This window comes from Oryctolagus cuniculus, chromosome 6 (assembly GCF_964237555.1).
Source record: "Oryctolagus cuniculus chromosome 6, mOryCun1.1, whole genome shotgun sequence".
NCBI lineage: Eukaryota > Metazoa > Chordata > Mammalia > Lagomorpha > Leporidae > Oryctolagus > Oryctolagus cuniculus.
This window is the reverse complement of record NC_091437.1, coordinates 104,259,342-104,279,841: the sequence shown is the minus strand read 5'-3', so window position 1 is coordinate 104,279,841 and position 20,500 is coordinate 104,259,342. Positions and strand designations below refer to the sequence as shown.

The 20,500-nt window shown below is 38.3% G+C and overlaps 1 protein-coding gene across 3 annotated transcripts in view; it reads right to left on the bottom strand.

Annotated features, from left to right (window-relative positions):
* The window catches only part of ZC2HC1A (zinc finger C2HC-type containing 1A), an 84,235-nt gene extending 64,396 nt beyond the window's left edge, over nt 1-19,839 (bottom strand). For 2 of the 3 annotated variants that reach the window (XM_051843860.2, XM_008255684.4), the window contains exons 1-5: nt 19,699-19,839; nt 9,833-9,909; nt 7,044-7,160; nt 4,335-4,476; nt 404-552 (exon numbers count right to left, since the gene is read on the bottom strand). In XM_051843860.2, coding sequence (XP_051699820.1) covers nt 404-552; nt 4,335-4,476; nt 7,044-7,160; nt 9,833-9,909; nt 19,699-19,813 — 600 coding nt within the window. In that variant the 5' untranslated portion in view covers nt 19,814-19,839. The remainder of the gene's footprint in view (nt 1-403; nt 553-4,334; nt 4,477-7,043; nt 7,161-9,832; nt 9,910-19,698) is intronic. The other variant, XM_002710650.5, reaches the window with a different exon arrangement.
* Between the last annotated feature and the right edge of the window lie 661 nt (nt 19,840-20,500).

Sequence of the window (20,500 nt, the reverse complement as noted above, 5' to 3'; positions counted from 1 at the left end):
CCTCCACTGACTTCCTGGGCCACAGCAGAGAGGTGGACTGGAAGAGGAGCAACCGGGGCAAAACCCGGTGCCCCAACCGGGACTAGAACCCGGGGTACCGGTGCTGCAGGTGGGGGATTAGCCTAGTGAGCCGCGGTGCTGGCCAGAATCATTATGTTTCTAAAGTTGCATGTATGAAATGCATGATGTTTTTATTCCTTACATTAAAGGATTCAGAGTAAAAAATTTTTCTCAATTAGCTATTCAAATTCTTTACTAACTCTCTTAAAGAAATATATTTCCTTTAAGTAGTTGAGTAGACTATAGTTTAATGTTCTGTAAAGTGTAAACACAAAAGTATGAATTTGAAGCAGGAGCCATTTTCTCACTTATCTGTAGATATTATTAAAATTGAGCATTTCACCTGTGTCCGAGAAGCTGGTTTTCCTTTGGTATCTGTAGAAAATTTCCCTTTATTACTAATACGTGCTGCTTGTTCTTTACAGAAATTTATATGTCTATCAGCTGCATTTTCATTGAATCTCCTCTGGCAATATGGGCATTGAATGTAATCTAAAACAGATTTAAAAAGGAAGAGATTAATCACATGAAATGAAAAATAAGAATCATTAACTTTTATAAATAGTAATTAAAGATGTATCACATTTATATATTAAGCAAATATGGTAAATGTGATAAGCAAAAGCACCTACTTATTTTTTTCCATTATTTCTTTTTATTCAAACAACACCAAATGATGGATATAATTAGACAATTGTCAAATTTTTTGTATGCAGTACAGTGCCTCACATTTGCTTCATTCTTTTTTTTTAAACTTTTATTTAATAAATATAAATTTCAAAAGTACAACTTTTGGGTTATAGAGGCTTTTTCCCCCCATAACCTCCCTCCTACCTGCAACCATTCCATCTCCCACTCCCTCTCCCATCCCATTCTTCATCAAGATTCATTTTCAATTATCTTTACATACAGAAGATCAATTTAGTATATACTAAGTAAAGATTGCAACAGTTTGCACCCACACAGAAACACAAAGTGTAAAGTACTGTTTGAGTACTAGTTACACCGTTAATTCATAGTGCAACACATTAAGGACAGAGATCCTACATGGGGAGTAAGTGCACAGTGACTCCTGTTGTTGATGTAACAATTGACACTCTTATTTATGACGTCAGGAATCACCTGAGGCTCTTGTCACAAGCTGCCAAGGCTATGGAAGCCTCTTGAGTTCACAAACTCTGATCTTATTTAGAAAGGCCATAGTCAAAGTGGAAGTTCTCTCCTCCCTTCAGAGAAAGGTACCTCCTTCTTTGATGACCTGTTCTTTCTGCTGGGATCTCATACACAGAGATCTTTCATTTAGGTTGTTTTTTTTTTGTTTGTTTGTTTTTTGCCACAGTGTCTTGGCTTTCCATGCCTGAAATGGGCTTTTTAGCCAGATCTGAAGGCCTTAAGGGCTGATTCTGAGGCCAGAAAAAGCACCTATTTCTTTATAAAAGCTTAACATGACTTATCCAGGAGCTGGCACTGTGGCACAGCGGATTAAAGCCCAGGTCTGCAGTGCTGGCATCCCATGTGGGCGCCGGTTCAAGTCCCAGCTGCTCCACATCCAATTCAGCTCTCTGCTGTGGCCTGGGAAAGCAGCAGAGGATGGCCCAACTCCTTGGGCCCCTGCACCCACGTAGGAGACCCGGAGGAAGCTCTTGGCTCCTGGCTTCGGATTGGTGCAGCTCCAGCCATTGTGGTCAACTGGGGAGTGAACCAGAGGATGGAAGACCTCTCTCTCTGCCTCTGCTTCTCTCTCTGTGTAACTCTGACTTTCAAATAAATAAAAAAAAAAAAATTTAAAAACATTACTTATCCAAAGTTAGCAAAGACTCTTAAGCAAAAAAAATCTGGGGCCGACTCTGTGGTGCAGCAGGTTAAAGCCCTGGCCTGAAGCACCGGCATCCCATATGGGTGCCGGTTCTAGTCCCAGCTACTCCTGATTCAGCTCTCTGCTATAGCCTGGGATAGCAGTAGAAGATGGCCCAACTCCTTGGGTCCCTGCACCCACGTGGGAGACCTGGAAGAAGCTCTTGGCTTCGGATCAGTGAAGCTCCAGCCGTTGTGGCCATCTGGAGAGTGAACCAGCAGATGGAAGACCTCTCTCTCTGTCTCTACCTCTCTCTGTAACGCTTTCAAATAAATAAAATAAATCTTAAAAAAAAATCTAATGTTAGCATATAATAAATAAGAATTTTTTCTAGCTGAGGAGGAAAGAAAATAAAAGATAAATCCTCTCAAACAGTATTTTTCACTTTGTGTTTCTGTGTGGGTGCAAACTGTTGAAATCTTTATTTAATATATACTAAATTGATCTTCTGTATATAAAGAGTATTGAAAATGAATCTTGATGTGAAAGGAAGGGGAGAGGGAGTGGGAGAGGGGAGGGGTGCGGGTGGGAGGGAAGTTATGGGGGGAAAAGCCATTGTAATCCATAAGCTGTACTTTGGAAATTTATATTCATTAAATAAAAGTTAAAAAAAAAAGTATGGACATAAACTTAAAAAAAATGATAAATTCTCTTAACAAAAGGAAAGGATAAGTATAATAAATTGTTATTTCTTTTTATCGAAAGAATATGTTTTTATCTGGATGCTTATCTTATATGATAATTAGTTGAACAATAACACAACAATATAAATGTAACATTAAAATGTTTCAAAAAAACACAATATAAATGTAACAAAATGTTTCAAAAAAAAGTGAGTACAACTATGAAATCTTTTATTTCAATTAAATGATGAAGAAACAGTTTAATGGACTTAAAACACCTGTATCTTACAAGACTAAGCAGATGGAATGACTTTTAAAAAAACTTCATTAACATAATTCAAATTTAAGATACAACAAATGTTTCTGAAATAAAAATATGCTCCCAAAATGCAAAGTATATTGTAAATAAAATATCTTTTAAAATTAAATCTAGAAATTGTCACAGAGCCAGCTGTGAAAGATCTCAACCCTGGGAATAGACATAAAAATTTAACAGCATCAAAAAAATCTTAATTTGCTTGAACAGGTTTACTTTTGTATACAGAGCTTGATATTTATAATTTACACACATTTAAGGCTCAGAAGTCTTTCTTGGTTACTAATGAAATAAGACAAAAATCTTTAGTCACAAAGTAGTTATTTTTACCAATCCCCTAAAATTAAAAAATTTCAAAAGTCAAAATTATCCTTAAGAACTGATATTTTTTCTTACTTATTTAGACATGAAAATATAGGTATGTAAAGTAAGATATAATACTAAATACCTTCAAAGCAGAGAGAACTCAACTTCATGGAGAAAATTACAGTAGAATTATAAGAGACATAAGTTAAACTCAAGTATAGTTAATTACCAATCCTCTAAAACAAAAATTGGCAAATTATGGCATGTGCCAAATCCAGCCTGTCAGTTGCCTATTTTTGTAGACAGTTTTATTGGAACACATCTATGCCCACTCATTAACATTTTACCTATGACTCATTTGTTGCACCAGTGACAAAGTTATTACAACAGAGACATTATGGTTTGCAAAGCCTAAAATACTATCTGACCGTTTATGGAAATAGTTTGAAAACTTGCTCTACAATAAAATATTAAAAATAAACCCATCAAGATTTGATTTTTCAATTTTCTCATCGCTAGGAAATAAATCCCTGTCCAAAGTATGAACTGAACTTTAATGTAGCTAACCTGTTACATAAAATAACAACCTCTTAGGCTGAACTAATAAACAATGTCAAAAAATGGTGGTATTCTAAGTTTTTCAGTATCTCAGTAGTTCATACTGGGTTACCAGAATCTTACTTTACTTTCAGTAAATGAACAAAATGAACAAAATGAACTTAGAGCATCACTGATGTAGCCAATCTACATACTAGTTTCCCCACATGAATGGTACAAACAAGTAATATGGTTCTTTTTTCTTTCCAGAGGAGAAAGTACTAAAGTAACAGAACTATCTGGATCATACCTACTGAATGACAACATCTCAAGAGCAAGCATGATTAGATTATATCCTGGCATATTAACATTTACTAGTTGCTATAATTTTTAAAATACTACAATGCTTTATGCTTAACTACAAGTATTAAGATAAAAAGGTCAAGGATTGCTATGTTCTACACTGGTGTTTCTTTATAATCTCAGATGCCTGGATTGTCACCATATTTTAGCAAAACATTTAGAGATAATGCTACATTAAGGTTCCATTATTATAAGTATAACATATAAAATTTATAAAAATCTTATCAATATTATCTGTCCAGATTAGTATTTCTGTCAATAATATCTCATATACCAGGATCGTAGGAAGGTGGAGGAGGAGGAGGAAGTTTTCCACCCTCTTTCAGTGCCTGATCAAGGCCTTTAGCTGCTCGTATGGTGGCAATGAATTCTTCATGTTTTCTTCTCCAATTAGATGGTTTTTTTGGTGGTTCTGGCTATTAAAAAAAAAAGCATCAAAAATTATTTTAGTAAACCAAAATAAAACAAGGTAATAGAATATCATTTTAAATGTTCTATTATCAGAAATCCTTAATCTGAAATCTAAAAATTTCAAAAGAAACTTCATGCAGTCACATTGTATTTTTATGCCATTTTTAACACAACTCTACTTGTAATAGACTAAGTATTACATCCACTTATGCTCCTTGTAAGACTGTATATCTGTTTTCCCATAGTAAGGGTATGTTATAAAACGCTGGCATTTTTAAATGATTGATAGAGTGAAAAACAGTATTCTCTCTGTAGATTCTGTAGATTTAACCCAATTTTATCTTATGGGTGATATCAAGCACCTTTTCATATTGTTGAAAATCATTCGTTTTGCCTGTCCTATGAAGTGTTTATAATTCTAGTCAATTTATTTGGTGTATTACCAGGCATTATTGTAATAATTTCTTCTAACTCTTCAGAGGAGACTATCTTGTCCAAACAATGTGTTTGTCTTTTGATTTGCTTAGATACTTTGATATGCAGAATTACTTTTAAAATTTAATTTAGTGATCTTTTTTTGGCCTCTGGATTTGCTGTTACAGTTAGGTAGCCAAGGCCAATCTCATACTAAGGTAAAACAAAAATTTTAAATCTTGTAATCATTTGGAAGTATCCTGGTATATGGCACAACATACATCTACACAGTTGTCCCAGAATCCTTTATTGAATCTTCTCTACACAGAACCCAGACAGCACGTATATCATACCATTAGCCCTTATGGAGTTGGGCCCATTTCTAAACTTCTGTTCCACTGTTCAGACAATCTTGTGCCAAGTGATAGTGTTTTTTTAATTTATTCAGATTTTATACCATATTTAAATATATGAGACAGTATTATTCCTTTATTTCCCTTTTTCAATGTCTCCTGGTTAAGGATAAATGTCTTACCCTTATGGTGGCAGATTACCGAAATCAAAGCCACAGATCTCCCAAAAACTTTGTGAACTTTGTCTTATGGATAGATTGTCCTAAATCTCTCAAGAGCTTTAGGCAGACCCTAAATATATACATAATCTATAGATTATCCCTACCTTTTCAAAAGTGGAGTTTTCACAGCTGTTTTTCCTTACTCTACCTGATATTTGGTAGGATTTCTTGTTACAGGTAAATATATTATGAACTACAAAATATTCAAATCTTTTAAGACACTGCTTCTTAAACTTAATGTACATGCAACTCACCCAGGACTTAGTCCCATTCACATCCTAACTAAGTATGTTTGGGTGGGACCTAAGCATCTACATTTCTAACAAGTCCTAAAATAATGTTGATATTACCACTCCATGGACCACACTTTAGGTAGGGACACAAATAACTACTATTGTAAAGCAATGGTCTTTAACTTGGCTTTTTCCAAAGACTACTTAGTATAACTTACCAAAGAAATCGGATAATTAACATTTATTATCACGGATAATCTTATAATTTCCACAACATCCCCAAAAGTTAGACATCATTATTATCACTAATGTACAGATAAACAGAAGCATAAACAAATTAAGTAACTTTCCCAAAACAACATAATATGTGGCACAGCCAGGCAGTCTGACTCTCATGACAGCTCCCATACCCACTTTGTTACATTTCCCTTACAGGTTTGGTTACTTTATCTACGTTAGCTAATAAATCACACATCTGGCAGGTTAAAAGATAAACTTCAAAAATTCTACTTTATTCAGACTTCACCATCCTTCCCATTAATATTCACAACTGAAAGAGATGAACATCCAATTTCCCTATTAACAAATAATTTCATTAGTAAGATGAATTCTACCTCAGGGGAATGTTCCTTCTGTACTACTGGAAAGCAGGATTTCATTCTAAAAAATCTGTTCAATTGGGTACTTAGCGTCACCTTTTCACGGAAATGACTTGTTGAAATTATGTCAAAATATTCAAGTGATTTATTTATTCTTCACAAAAAATGAGAGATATTAAGGACATTACCACAGCAGAGTCACTGCCTTGGTTCCAAGAAAGAAAATAAGCTGACAATAGCTATACGTGGTCAATTCAACAACTGATAGAATTCTCCCCGCAAAAGTATGAAGCTGATTACAAATACCCCAGAGACTCAAACAAGATAATAAATTTCTATCAAGCTAAGATACCTGTGAATAACTGCTTTACTTTCTGTATACAGAATTAAGAGGTTATACTACTGCCCAGAAACAGTAGAGTTGAAACCTTAATTTATATCTGAAATAACTAGCAATGACTCAGAAAGAATGTGTGAAAACTTTTAAACTACTTCCAGCCTATAGCTGGCAATTGGCTCTCAATGTTAAACAAAACTTCACTCTAAATGAAATTTGAGACAGCACCATGGTCTCCCCTTTGCAGTTTAAAATTTTATTTGAAATAAAATGTTTCATTTTACCCATTTCTAACAATTTCTAAACTGAACACATAACACAGAATTTTGTTCACTTTTTAGTCTAACAGATAATTATCAATTTTTCAACATACATAACAGCAAAATTCACAGCACCCCAAAGATTATATAATTACCCTAGGTTTCAGAGGTTTAACTGTTGGAATATCCGTTCCTTCAGCTCTTTGTCTGCTTGAATCAAAAGTCTTCCGCTTTTTAGTGGCAGTTTTCTGGCAAATAGGCCCATGTTTTTTCTGTAAAGATGAAGAAATGCAGTGTATTTTTTTTGTAAAAATGAAGACTACAAAATTTTATTTAACTGAGATCAGTTTAAAAATCAGTCCAAAAATCTTAGCTCAACTTAAAGACCTGATGATATTTTAAATAATAAGATATACCTTGCCTTTACCATAATTGTTTTAAAATACATATACAAAATGCTATTAAATTATCTTTCTCATAAGAAATCATATAGAAATACTCTTCCAAAAATTTTAGAGTTTTTAAAAATATTCTTCTACTTTTCACATTATTAAGAATAAGAAAAACAATGTAACCAAGTAAGAGCTACTTAAATGAAAAAAAAGTCTTCACCAAATATCTGAACAGATAATGGAAAAAGAATGTTAAATGGAGGAGAACCCATCAGTATTAGGATTACAAACTTTAACAGGAGTACTTTGAATAACCACAATTGAAACAGCACAGGAGTTGGTTAATATACTATTCCTTCCTTTCTAGCACTCAAACTTTCTACATCCCTTCACTGAGGATTTTTCTTGGGCTATCAAATGTGCCACTCTTGTAGGTTCTTAAAAATATATATATGGTTATATATACTTGTTAACTCATTTATTTATTTAAGTACATTACCATGCAAACAGTCTTTACTGACTTCCAATTAATCAATAAACATTCTGTCTCCACTATACAAAATATGTTGATCCACCATATCAGTTCCTCTAAAAACACTTTTTTTTGTACTTTGATCAACACTGCAGAAGCTGGAACTATTAAACCTTATTTGGGGAAAAAAATTTCAGACAGATTTATTTGGTGTCATGGAGGCTCTTATGTTTTCAGTACACAATTAGTAACCCAATGTTTTATGTACTTATTTTCAGTTTTCATTATAATTACAGCTATTAGAATAAAATATCTAAGTAATAAAAATGAGGTTAGCAGTACTTTCTAGTAGACTCAGCCATGTCTGTTGTCATAAATTTAGTTGTATGTCAAGTACATGCACTGTTTCCAAACTTGATTCTACAAATTATAGTTGTTATAGTGACAACATCACTTACATAAATATTAGATAAATAAATGGGATTTAAAAGAGCACTTTTATCTGTGAAAACTCATGGAAAATAATGATGGGGCTGCTGCTGTGGTGCAGTGGGTTAACACCCTGGCCTGAAGCACTGGCGTCCCATTAGGCCGCCAGTTCGAGACCCGGCTGCTCCACTTTTGATCCAGCTCTCTGCTATAGCCTGGGAACAGTAGAAGATGGCCCAAGTGCTTGGGCCCCTGCACCCATGCGGGAGACCCGAAGAAGCTCCTGGCTTCAGATTGGTGCAGCACCGGCTGTTGCGGCCAATTGTGGAGTGAACCATCGGATGGAAGACAGACTGACCTCTCTCTCTCTGCTCTCATTCTCTCTCTGTGTAACTCTGACTTTCAAATAAATAAATCATTAAAAAAAGAAAAATAATGAAATGATAAAAAATCACTGAACCTGAATGTGTGGGCAAGATGTTTTTAAAGGGTTACAAAAAGCCATTATATTCATTAAATAAAAGATAAAAAAAAAAAAAGCCATTATTATTTAAAGATGCCTAAAAGCAAAAAGACAATTTAGATCATAAATTCCTCACTTTTTTTTTAAGAAACAAACTGGAAATAGTAAAATGATGCACAGTATATTGTTGCAGATCCATATGTAGCAGATCCATACTCAAAGAAATATTTTTATCCTACATAAAAGTGTATGTGGCACATAGACATGGTTTTTATTATTCCCTATTTAGCTGGTATTTATTAAAATCAGTTAAAAGTGCTTCTATTGGTATATACTAAATACTTAAAAGTATCTAATGAATGAATAAGATACTAGGAGCACTTTTATGCAGAAAAAAATATTTTTCTTTGTAATATTTGAAGCTAATGAACAGTTGAGAGTATAGTATAATGACCTCCCATTTACTTATCACCGTTCAATAATTAAACACAATTTAGCAATGCATTTCATTTGCCCCTGCTTTCTGAAGTACTTTAAAGCAAATCCCAGACAGAATATCATTTTCTATCTGTAAACATATTATCATATTTTTTAAAAAGATTTATTTTATTTGAAAGGCAGAGTTATAGAGAGAAACTAGAGAGTGAGCGCCCCTCAGTTGGTTCACTCCCTAAATGTCTGTAACAGCTGAGACTGGGCCAGGCTGAAGCCAAGAGCTAAGAGCTTCAGCTGAGTCTCCCACTTGGAGGCAGGTGGTAGGGGCCCAAAGCCCTTGGGTCATTTTCCAATATTTTCCCAGACCATTTGCAGTGAGCTGGATAAGAAGTAGAGCAGACAGGCTTCAAATCAGCGCCCCATGAAATGCCAGTGTCAGAGTCGGCGGCTTAACTGGCTGTGCCACAATGCTGGCCCCAAGCATATATTTCTAAAGTGTTTTTTTTTCTGTTTCTGGTAATATCCACACAGAAGTAGGAATAATTTAACACTTTAATAGAGGAGTTCTGAAGATCGAAGTCTGCAGAGTAAGCTGAAAGAATGGCATGGATAGAACTGAGACTCTTTAAAAAGGATACTCTCCAATATCTCTTTGAAAATATTCCATATAATTTTTTTCATGAGGGTTGCTGTAAGAATGGAATAGTTACAACTCTACTAAACCCCAAAAGAAGAGCGAATCAGTTTACTCACTAATGCTACTGGAAAGAACGTTCTTCCACAAATCTTGCAAGGTAACAATTCTCCAACTTGGACAACACTTCCATTCTCTAGAACAGAAAAGAACTTAGTACTTCCCATTGTTCAAATTCTGAAACTCAAATATTAATGTTGTCTCTTAGTTTTATTGGTAGGCTGTCAGCTCTTATGAAAAATTCTTCGATTCATTTTGAAATAAGCAAAATTATCAATTAAAATGGACATAAGACTTATCAGTGACCAAAACAGGCTTTGGTCAATACAGAATAAGGGCAAGTTAAGGACAACTAAACATACTATTGTAAATATTTAGTTTTAAGTATTTTAACGAAATCAATTTATTATATTTTCTTAACAGATTATCTCTGTTATAAATTAGTAAATATAAAACCACATTTATCTTATTAATCTCCAAGGCATGAAGAAATTTCATTGATGTCCACTTAAATCACTTCCTGAGATATCCAGGGAGTTTAGAATAAAAAATAAATAACACTGATTCTGTGTATTACCAGACAATACAAAGTACAATGCTCTAAGGATAATACCACAGTTATGCAAACTGCATATCCTGTATTATGTCAAATGTTCATAACTTTACACATATAATATTAAGACTCATCATATTAGTTATTGGAGATATTTTGATCTCATGAGCCACTAAATAATCCACTAAATAATGAAGAGGTAGTTATACATTTCCCTCCACTAAAATTAATATACCAAGATATCACAAATTTTAACATGAAAATAATCAAAAGAACTAACATTTTGGGGGGAAGTCTACACAACTGAGTCAACTTGTCACTTTATTTTCTGATTAAATTTAAGTCTAATTTATTTCCATAATTTATAATTATTAAAATGACACCTGAATCTGTAACATCTTTCCCATATTTTCAGTTGAATATTTTGCTAGTTTTTAAAATTTTTTACCACATGAAAGATAATCAGAAAAATTCTTTTTAAAGTAACATAAACAAGCTTACAAAAAGAGGCAAATATGACTCCTTATAATTTGTTCCAATACATTTGGTGAGTGCACAGAAAACTAACTAGGTGACCCAAAACAGACAGCAGTGAGAATATATTTAAATACAGTAGCAGAAGATCTTTGTTCTTTCCTTCTTCTAGTACTCCACTGCCCTATTTTACTGGTAGAGAGGTAATGTCTTGATAGTGGCAGTGAAGCGGGAAAAAAAAAAGAAAGATTTGTCTGATTTGTCCTTCTCCAATAGCAGAGACTAGGTTATTTAGGGAGAGCAATCTTATTATCTGTATCACTTAATCCACTAACAATCCAGAAAGTTGAGGCAGCTGCTAGATAGACTCTATTAGGTTCATTAAGAATGTGTTAAAAATGATCAAAGTGATGCCACAGGGTGGTTAACCTATTAAGCTTGCCTGTAGTATTCCTTTAAATAACTAAGCAGTGATTTAAAAACTGATCAACACAAGTTGTTAAAAAGTATTACATATTCTACTTGCTTTAAATTATATTTCCATATATATTTATGAAATAGATGACAAAACAAAATCATTTAAAAATTAACTACTGGGAACAAATAGCTCAGGCCTTGGAATCAGTCACATTTTGTTCCAACAGTATACATTAAAAGACCTAACAGTGTAGTAGAAAAACCACTGGTATCTGGGGACTGGCATTGTGATGCAACAGGTAAAGCCACGACCCATGATGACATTATCCCATGTGAGCACCGGTTGGCATCTAGGTTGCTCCACTCCTGATCCACCTCTCTTGTAAAGCTGCTGAAGATGGCCCAAATGCTTGGGCCCCTTGACACACATGAACTACCAGATGAAACTCCTGGCTCCTGGCTGCAGCTTGGCCCAGCCCTGGCTGTTGTAGCCATCTGGGAAGTGAACCAGCAAATGGAAGATCTCTCTCTGGTTCTCCCTCTCTTTCTAACTTTCAAATAAATACATAAATCTTAATTTTAAAAAAGGAAGGATGAAAAAAGAAAAAGCCCTGGAATTTGTCTTATATTATCTAACTTCAACTACCAGCTCTGTCACTGAGAATTATGAGTCTCTGGGCAAAATGCAAGTATTCAACCTAAGGTTCAGATTTCTCTTTTATAAAAACAAGGAAGTTAGATTAAATGATATATGTGACTGCCATCTCTCTGTAACACATAATTTAACAAAACCTACCTTATGATCACATTGCAAGAAACTACAAGGATAACAAGATACCTTTCTTACTGGTGTTACATACAAAAGAAAAAAAAAAGGAAGCTCGTTATCTATAAAAATGATTAAATTGGAGCTAGCACTGTGGCATAGTGGGCTGAAACTCTGCCTGCAGCGCTGGCATCCCATATGGGTGCTGACTTGTGTCCCAACTGCTCTTCTTCTCATCTAACTCTCTGCTATGGCCTGGGAAAGCAGTCAAAGATGGCCCAAGTGCTTGGACTCCTGCACCTGCACAGGACACCCGGAGGAAGCTCTTGGGTCCTGGCTTTGGACTGGCTCAGTTCTGGCCATTGCAGCCATTTGGGATGGAACCAGCAGATGGAAGATCCTTCTTTCTGTCTCTCCATCTGTAACTCTTATCCCTCAAATAAATAAATAACATCTTTAAAAAAAAAAAAAGATGAAACCATTTGTGGATGGTGAAATAAACCTTCAAGAACCACGTACTAGGGGCTGGTGCTGTGGCATAGGGGGTAAAGCCACCGCCTGCAATGCCGGCATCCTATAGGGCGCCGGTTCAAGACCTGGCTGTTCCACTTCTGGTCCTGCTCTCTACTATGGCCTGGGAAAGCAGGCCCCTACACCCATGTGGGAAACCCAGAAGAAGCTCCTGGATCCTGGCTTCGGATCAGCCTAGCTCCAGCCATTGCCACCATTGCAGCCATTTGGGGAATGAACCAGCAGATGGAAGACTCCTCTCTCTCTGCCTTTCCTTCTCTCTTTCAAAATAAATTAATAAATCTTTAAATAATAAAAAAAAGAACCATGTACTAATGATGAGAAAACCATCTTACGTGCCTACACAGGAAACTGAGAAACAGAAAAAACCTATACCAAAACACATGATTATCTCTCTCCTTGCTCTTCCTTCACTATCTTCCTTATCTCTTCCTTCACTACATGAAGGAAATGTGTATGTAATCATATGGATTCAGTTTAACATCTGTCAAATAAGGACATCTACTCAATCTGCCTTAAAAGTTGAGGTCAACTAAGATGTTAATATACAAACGCTTCACAACCTGCAAAAATGAAAAATACTATTTTCAAAAATGAAAAATATTATTTTCAAAACTCCAATAATTTCTCAGAGATGGGTAAAGCTAGCAAATTTTTCAGCTTATAAAATATGAGAGGCCAGCGCCGCGGCTCAGTGGGCTAATCCTCCACCTTGCGGCGCCGGCACACCGGGTTCTAGTCCCGGTCGGGGCGCCGGATTCTGTCCCGGTTGCCCCTCTTCCAGGCCAGCTCTCTGCTGTGGCCAGGGAAGGCAGTGTAGGATGGCCCAAGTCCTTGGGCCCTGCACCCCATGGGAGACCAGGAGAAGCACCTGGCTCCTGTCATCGGATAGGCGCGATGCGCCGGCCGCAGCGGCCATTGGAGGGTGAACCAACGGCAAAGGAAGACCTTTCTCTCTCTCTCTCTCACTGTCCACTCTGCCTGTCAAAAAAAAAATATATATATATATATAAAAGAGATGATATTTAGAGAAAAGAGTAATCTACAGAGAGGAAACATTGTCAAAGGAAGCATTCAAACTAGATGGGTAGACCAAGTTAACAAAGTACTTTACTAGAACTCTCAAGAAGCCAGACTCTCGGCAAAAAACTTATTTAGTATACCTTGTTGCTTCTGAGTTGTCATATTTAACAACTTTCATCTGACAAGGCTGGAAATCATATCTTCGTATATTATATAGATGATATGACACTATGCTGTTATTTCAAATAGCTGTGACATGTTTTCAAAAGCAATCTTGGAAATTAATAACAATTCTGGCATCTGTTGCTGCATGACTTATTTTTGCAATGATGGTAAGTCTTATACCCTATCATGGCACATCTGAATCCAACCTACAACACTATATAAACCTCTTTTGAAGCATATAACATCTATTATACAAGTTTCTTTCCAAAATCTAATTATATTCAGGTAACAATATCCAATACCTCACAAAATTTTCCTTTTTCAGCTCATCCTAGGAGACTTCAATATTCGAACTTAATGTATTCAACAAACACATTCATCTTCTACTTTATCTTAATCACCTGCACTCTAATTCATCAAACAACTTAGAAAATCTGCCTCTGAACTCTCAAAAGACTCAAGCTCTCTCTACCTCTAAGTCACCTTCTTTTTCTTCCTTTTTTTTTTTTTTTTTTTTATTATCTAAGAGGCAGACACATAGAGACAGAGAGAGAGAAAGAGATCCCCATCTGCTGCTAGTTCACTCCCCAAATGCCCACGATGAACTGGGCTGCACTGAGGCTGAAACCAGGAGCCAAAGTTTCCCACATGGGTGAGAGAAATCCAATTACTTGAGCCATCACTGCTTACTTCCCAGGGCCCGCCTTGGTGGGAAGCAAGAGTAAGTATCTGGAGAGAGAAATCAAGTCATACATTGAAATGTGGGACATGGGTGTCTCAAATGTCAGGGTTAATGCCCACTCCTAAACTACTTTCTTCATCTTAGAGTGACTTGCATTTTTTTTTTTTAATAAACTCATTCCTACATTCCCAGCTTCACTTCACATCCTACCAAGTTTGAACTCTCAATGTGACCAGTCATTTCTACTACTGTCACTAATCACCCTTAAATCCCTTGTACCATGATTAAATGTTTGGAAATTGCTAGATTAAACAAAGTTAAATGTGTTCTCTTAGAGATCTTCCTCAGTCTTAAAAAAAAGATATGTAGTATGCTGTTATGTCCCTAAGCTTGTTCCATCAAGAATCTTTTCTACCCCCAAAAGATATTTAAGATCAATGTCCTGAGTAGCATAGTTTTTGAAATGCCAACTTACCTTTTCTGGTTAGCTCCTTCCTTTCCTCTCATTAATTCCTATCAGAATTGTAGATTTTATCAGGCCTAAACACTACACTGAAAATGACCCACTGATTTGGTGAACACCAAACATAAGACAGGAATTGTTCTAAGAGTTAAGGATACAGGGGTGAAAATAATCAAAGACTGATCTTCGGAGTGTCTACTTTTCTAATAGAGGAAATATAATTAAAACAATTATTCCTCTAAAAATGTCAGACAGTGACATAACAAGAAAAACAGAACCAAAGGATGCTCTTTGGGAAGTGGGGACAATCAGGAAAGCCCCTTTAATAAGGAGGCATTAGAGTTAAGCCTTTAAAGAATGGATGTCACTGATCACCAACAATCTGCTAATTGTCAAATCTGAAACCCTCCTTCAAATCATCATTCTACTGGATCTTTCTACAACCTGGGCACTGCTGTATTTCTCAGCTTCAGAGGTACTGCTTTCTCCTAAACCCAGGTTTTCCAGATCTCACAAGCTAAGCAGTTTAATCAAGGCAGTATTTCAGAATAAGTGCTTTGGGGCCAGCACTGTGGTGCAGTAGATTAATCCTCCGCCTGCTTGCCAGCATCCCATATGGGTGCCAGGTCTAGTCCTAGCTGCTCCTCTTCCCGTCCAGCTCTCTGCTATGGCCTGGGAAAGCAGATGATGGCCCAAGTGCTTGGGTCCCTGTACCCGCATGGGAGATTGGGAAGAAGCACCTGGGTCCAAGCTTTGGATGGGCGCAGCTCTGGGTGTTGCTGCCATTTGGGGAGTGAATCAATGGCAGGAAAACTTTCTCTCTGTCTCTCCCCCTCACTGTCTGTAACTCTACCTCTCAAATAATAAAATCTTTTTTTTAAAAAAAAAAAGGTTCTTTAGGCTTTTTCTGACACATATTTTCTATTCAATAAATATTAGTTTTTTCCCCACTTTCCTTACTTAAAAAATTTTAAACCTCTTTAAAGACTCCCTCTCACTCCAATTTTCTTTGCTGTTCAACCCCCAAAGTATTAAATTCTCTGAAGTTTGTTTCCTTACTTATCAAATACGGTTTGCCTTGGGGATTGCATCCATTTGATAGCATATATGTTCTGATAAGTACTAAACTAAAAGCTCCAGGTAGATATTTCCAAATACTGAACTAGACTTTCCTACCAGATATCCTCAAGTACTGCACAAATACATTTCAAAACCAAGCTCATTACTTTATCCTTCTAACTTGGTTAAAGACAGTAACTCCTAGTACAAGTTAGAAAGCTCATGTCTTTGATTCCTTTCCCCTCTCACGTCCAGCAGTCATACCTCACTTTTCTATCTGAGATATCTTCCTTCTTCCCTTTTAAACCACTGCTACCTTTGCCTCTGTTCAAATTCTCATTACATCAGAGTATTTCTAGCCTCTCCTTTCTCCAGTCTATCTTCCTGCAATAGTTATCTAGGGAGAGGAAAGACAGTCCCTTTCATGCATGCTGTATTTTTACCTACATGTGCCACTTTAAAGCCTGCAACATGGCTTCTGTAATTTCATCCATCCAATAAGCATTTATTAAGGGGGCCTCCTATGTACTTAATATGCTACATCACTTAATACTCAACATACTTCAACTAGTTTATATTAAATAGCTCCATTATATATATATATATATAGCTGAGAAAATAAGGTTAAGTGAATTGCTATTAAGATACCTGGCATCCAATTCAGTACCAAAAAATAATTAATGTGGGATAAATTAATAGAGATGAATTACTCAGTAAACTACTAAATGTTTATACTAAGGAAAAGCAAAACAAATCAGAAACCTCAATGGAACATGATTGTTGTCTTCAGCTATCAGAGTTAGGGAATCTTTTTTCTGCCATGGGCCACTTGGATTTTTTTTTTTTTTAATTTGACAGAGTTAGACAGCAAGAAAGAGAGAAAGGTCTTCCTTCCGTTGGTTCACCCCCCAAATTGCCACTATGGTCGGAGCTATGCCGATCCAAAGCCAGGAGCCAGGTGCTTCCTCCAGGTCTCCCATGTGGGTGCAGGGGCCCAAGCACCTGGGCCATCCTCCACTGCCTTCCCAGGCCACAGCAGAGAGCTGGACTGGAAGAGGAGCAGCCGGGACTAGACCTGGCACCCATATGGGATGCTGGCACCGCAGGCGGAAGATAAACCAAATGAGCCACTGCGCCAGCCCCCACTTGGATGTTTATAACATCATTCATGGGTCATACAAAATTACCAACTTAAAAATTAGCCTGCTACAGAATTACTGAATTTAGAATCCCACCTGTGGTTGCCTTGGCAAGGCCAGACCAAATGATTTCCTAGGCCCACCATTCCCCACCTGATTACTAGATCAAAGGTCATACCAAAGAGTGAGACTTCTCAAGTTTTACAAGGGCAGTGCCAAAGCCTAATAATCTGAGAAGTTTAAAAGATGATGGGCAGGGGGCAGCGCTGTGGCAAAACAGGTAAAGCCACTGCTGACAATGCCGGCAACCATGTGCATGCTGATTCAAGTTCCAGCAGCTCCACTTCCAATCCAGCTCCCTGCTAATGTGTCTGAGAAAAGCAGGGGAAGATGGCCCAGGTCCCTGGGCCCCTGCCACCCATGTGGGAGACCTGAAAGAAGTTCCTGGCTCCAGTTTTTGGCCTGGCCCAACCCTGGCTGTTGCAGCCATTTGGGGAATGAACCAACAGGTAGATGGAAGATCTCTCTGTCTCTTCTTCGCTGTCACTCTGCCTTTGAAATAAATCTCAAAAAAAAAAAAAAAAAAGATAAAGAAAACAAAGTTAAGGGGGGGGGCATCCTGATCGCCACGGAAACTATTATAAAAATCTGCAAGCTCTTCTAAAGCATTTTGTCTGTAGAGGATAACCTTATAAAAGAATGCTCCTACCACTTTACTGTAATACCACCAGGTATTTTAAATAAAACAGGTGAAAGGGGGCAGTATTATGGCTTGGCAAGTTAAGCCACCACCTAGGATGCCAATATCCTAAACTTGCATGTCAGTTCCAGACCCAAGCTAGTCCACTTCCCAACCAGCTTTCTACTAAAGTGCCGGGGAAGGCAGAAGATGGCCCATGTAGGGGACCAGGATGGAGTTGTTGACTTCTGGTTTTGACCTGGCTCAGACATGGTTGATGTGGCCATTTGTGGAGTGAATCAGAGGATGGAAGATTTCCCTCTCTGTTGCTCTGCCTTTCAAATAAACAGATAAATCTTTTAACAGAGAAAATAAAAACAGAGGGTTCTTTGGCTTAATGGTTAAAAATGCTGGTTGGAACCCTCATGTTCCACAGGAGTGCCTGGGTTGGACTCCTGGGTCCAGCTTCTTATTGTCTGAACCCTGGAGGTGAGTGATGATGGCTCAAGTAATAGGATTCCTGCCCCCTATCTCGGAGACCTGGATTGAGTTCCAGCTCCCAGCGTTGGTCCAGGTGGGGTTGGGAGATGCAAGCATTTTGGAGAGTAAACCAGGGGATTGGAGCCATCTCTCTCCCTCTCAACTAATTTTTTTAAAATAATTAAAAGTTTTAAAATAATTACAAGGCAAAAACAAAAGCTGCCTTCAGAGGAACTCGAAGAAAATATTTTTAAAATAAGAAGTACTTCCTTTACAATCCTTTATTTCATGCAAACGATAATAATTATAAATCAAATTAAGCAAAGAACAAAACCTTCACAGGTTACAGCATAACTGGAGCTGCCTACCAATGGAAAATTATCAGAATTGTGATTATTTATCATCCTCAAGGTGTTTACTTGCGAGAGCTTTACCTCACAGCAAAAGTATGAGATAGACTCACACTCAGGTTATGACACTTGCATTTTGGTGTGCATACGTCACTAAAAAAGTTATCTGTTTCCACTTTTTAACCTATAGCTCAATCTGAAATATCTTACTTTCTGGCATGCAATGTCACAGCTCATTCTTAGTTGCACCCGAATCCATGTAAATTAAGAGGGGAAACAAGAGCTAAATCAAGACAACAGGATCAATTCTAAATGCCTTCTCTTCATCAGACGGATAAACAGTAATTTAAAAAAAAAAAATCTTGAAACTTGTTGCCAATGACGGTTGGTTGTTTTTCCTCATGTTTTTCGGCGAATGCAGTCATTACTCAGGATACAATGAGTACAGAGAATAGAGAAAAAGTGGGAGAACGGAGAACAAAGCAAAATCTGGAGTCACGGTTACAACACAAGGTTAAACCCAAAATAAGGAACAAATACTGGCTCTTCCTTACACAGACCCCGTGAATAAGCCATTAAATCCTTTTGGACATCTATTGTCTCGGCTCTGAAGCTGGCCAGTGACACTTCCTTTGGGGGTGCTCTGGCATCCCCGACTGAAGACGCCTTACAAATAGAAAAACGGTTACTTTGAGAAACTGGCTAAGGAGAGTATCAGGAGCTCGAGGCTGCAGACACACCCAGGGGCCCCGGCGGACTGGTGGGGAGGACGCCGTGTACATTAACGGAGAGTCCAGGTTGCAAGCCAAATAAAATCCGGCCAGACACTGTGATTACCAAGCGGAAACTCGGGAGTCAGCCAAGATCGAAAGAACGTGCAAGCGGGTGCCAGAGGCGGGCTGGGGCTCGGGCTTGGGGCGGGGAAGCCCAGCTGAAGACCATCTGAGGCGGGGCAGCCTGGGAGCCAAACGCTCCACCGCGCCGGGGGCTGTCCGCCGGCTCCCGCTTGGCCCTGGCCCCCATCAGGAGCTGCGGGCTCCGCCGCTCCCAACTCGCCCTCTGCTGCGCGGACCTGGCGTCCAAAGTCCCCTCAAGCCGCCAAGACCGCTCTAGCCACCCGGCTCGCATCCCCTCACCTCCTCACCTTCCAGTCCCTCCATTGCGCCACCGCCTCGGAATCGGATTGACTCCTCCCGCTGCGCCCGCCGCCGCCCAGCTCTGGCTGTAGCAACGCGGCCGCACCTCCCACCCGCTAACATCCCGGGCTCCCATTGGTCCGCTTCCTCAGGGGGTGGGGCTGCGTAGAGGCGGGACCGCGGCGGAGGCGCGCCGCCTGCTGTCTCTCCCCGGCTACCTCCCGGCTCGCGGCTCTCCTCGTCACCCTCCTGGGAAGCCTGAACCGCCTCAGATTGCATTCTGCAACCCAACGGCGCCTTTGTTCCTTCGACTCCGGCCTTGTTTGCTCTCACACCTTGTCCTCCTATTCAGAGTATCTCAGCACCTCAGGGCTCCCTATCACCACTCAATGCTAGTCTGTCTCCTCTCCGGTCCTCTCGGCGGATTCTTTAGACGCGTAGGAGCAAAACCGTGCAAGTGTCCTACACTGCTGGATGCGGCACACGCTCCATTTTCGGCCTTTGGTCACAGGACTTCACCTGGTGTATCCCCTAGACTACGTTCCGGTGGGGCTCGTGTCTTAAGACGTCGTTTTCCTTGAGAGATTACTTTCTGGGATTGTGGAACTGAGATTGCTGTAAACCCTTGAAAACAATGTCCTCAGCATGAAAGCCTGGGCCAAAAATTAGAAGTGAAACCTCGCCTTTGTACCATCTTCCTCTACTCTTGGCCTCCCCGGCTCCCTTGTTTATCATCAGAAGTAAAATAGTCGGCTGACTTGATAACTAAAGCCGTGACATAAAATCCGTATTTGATGAGGGAGTTTAAAT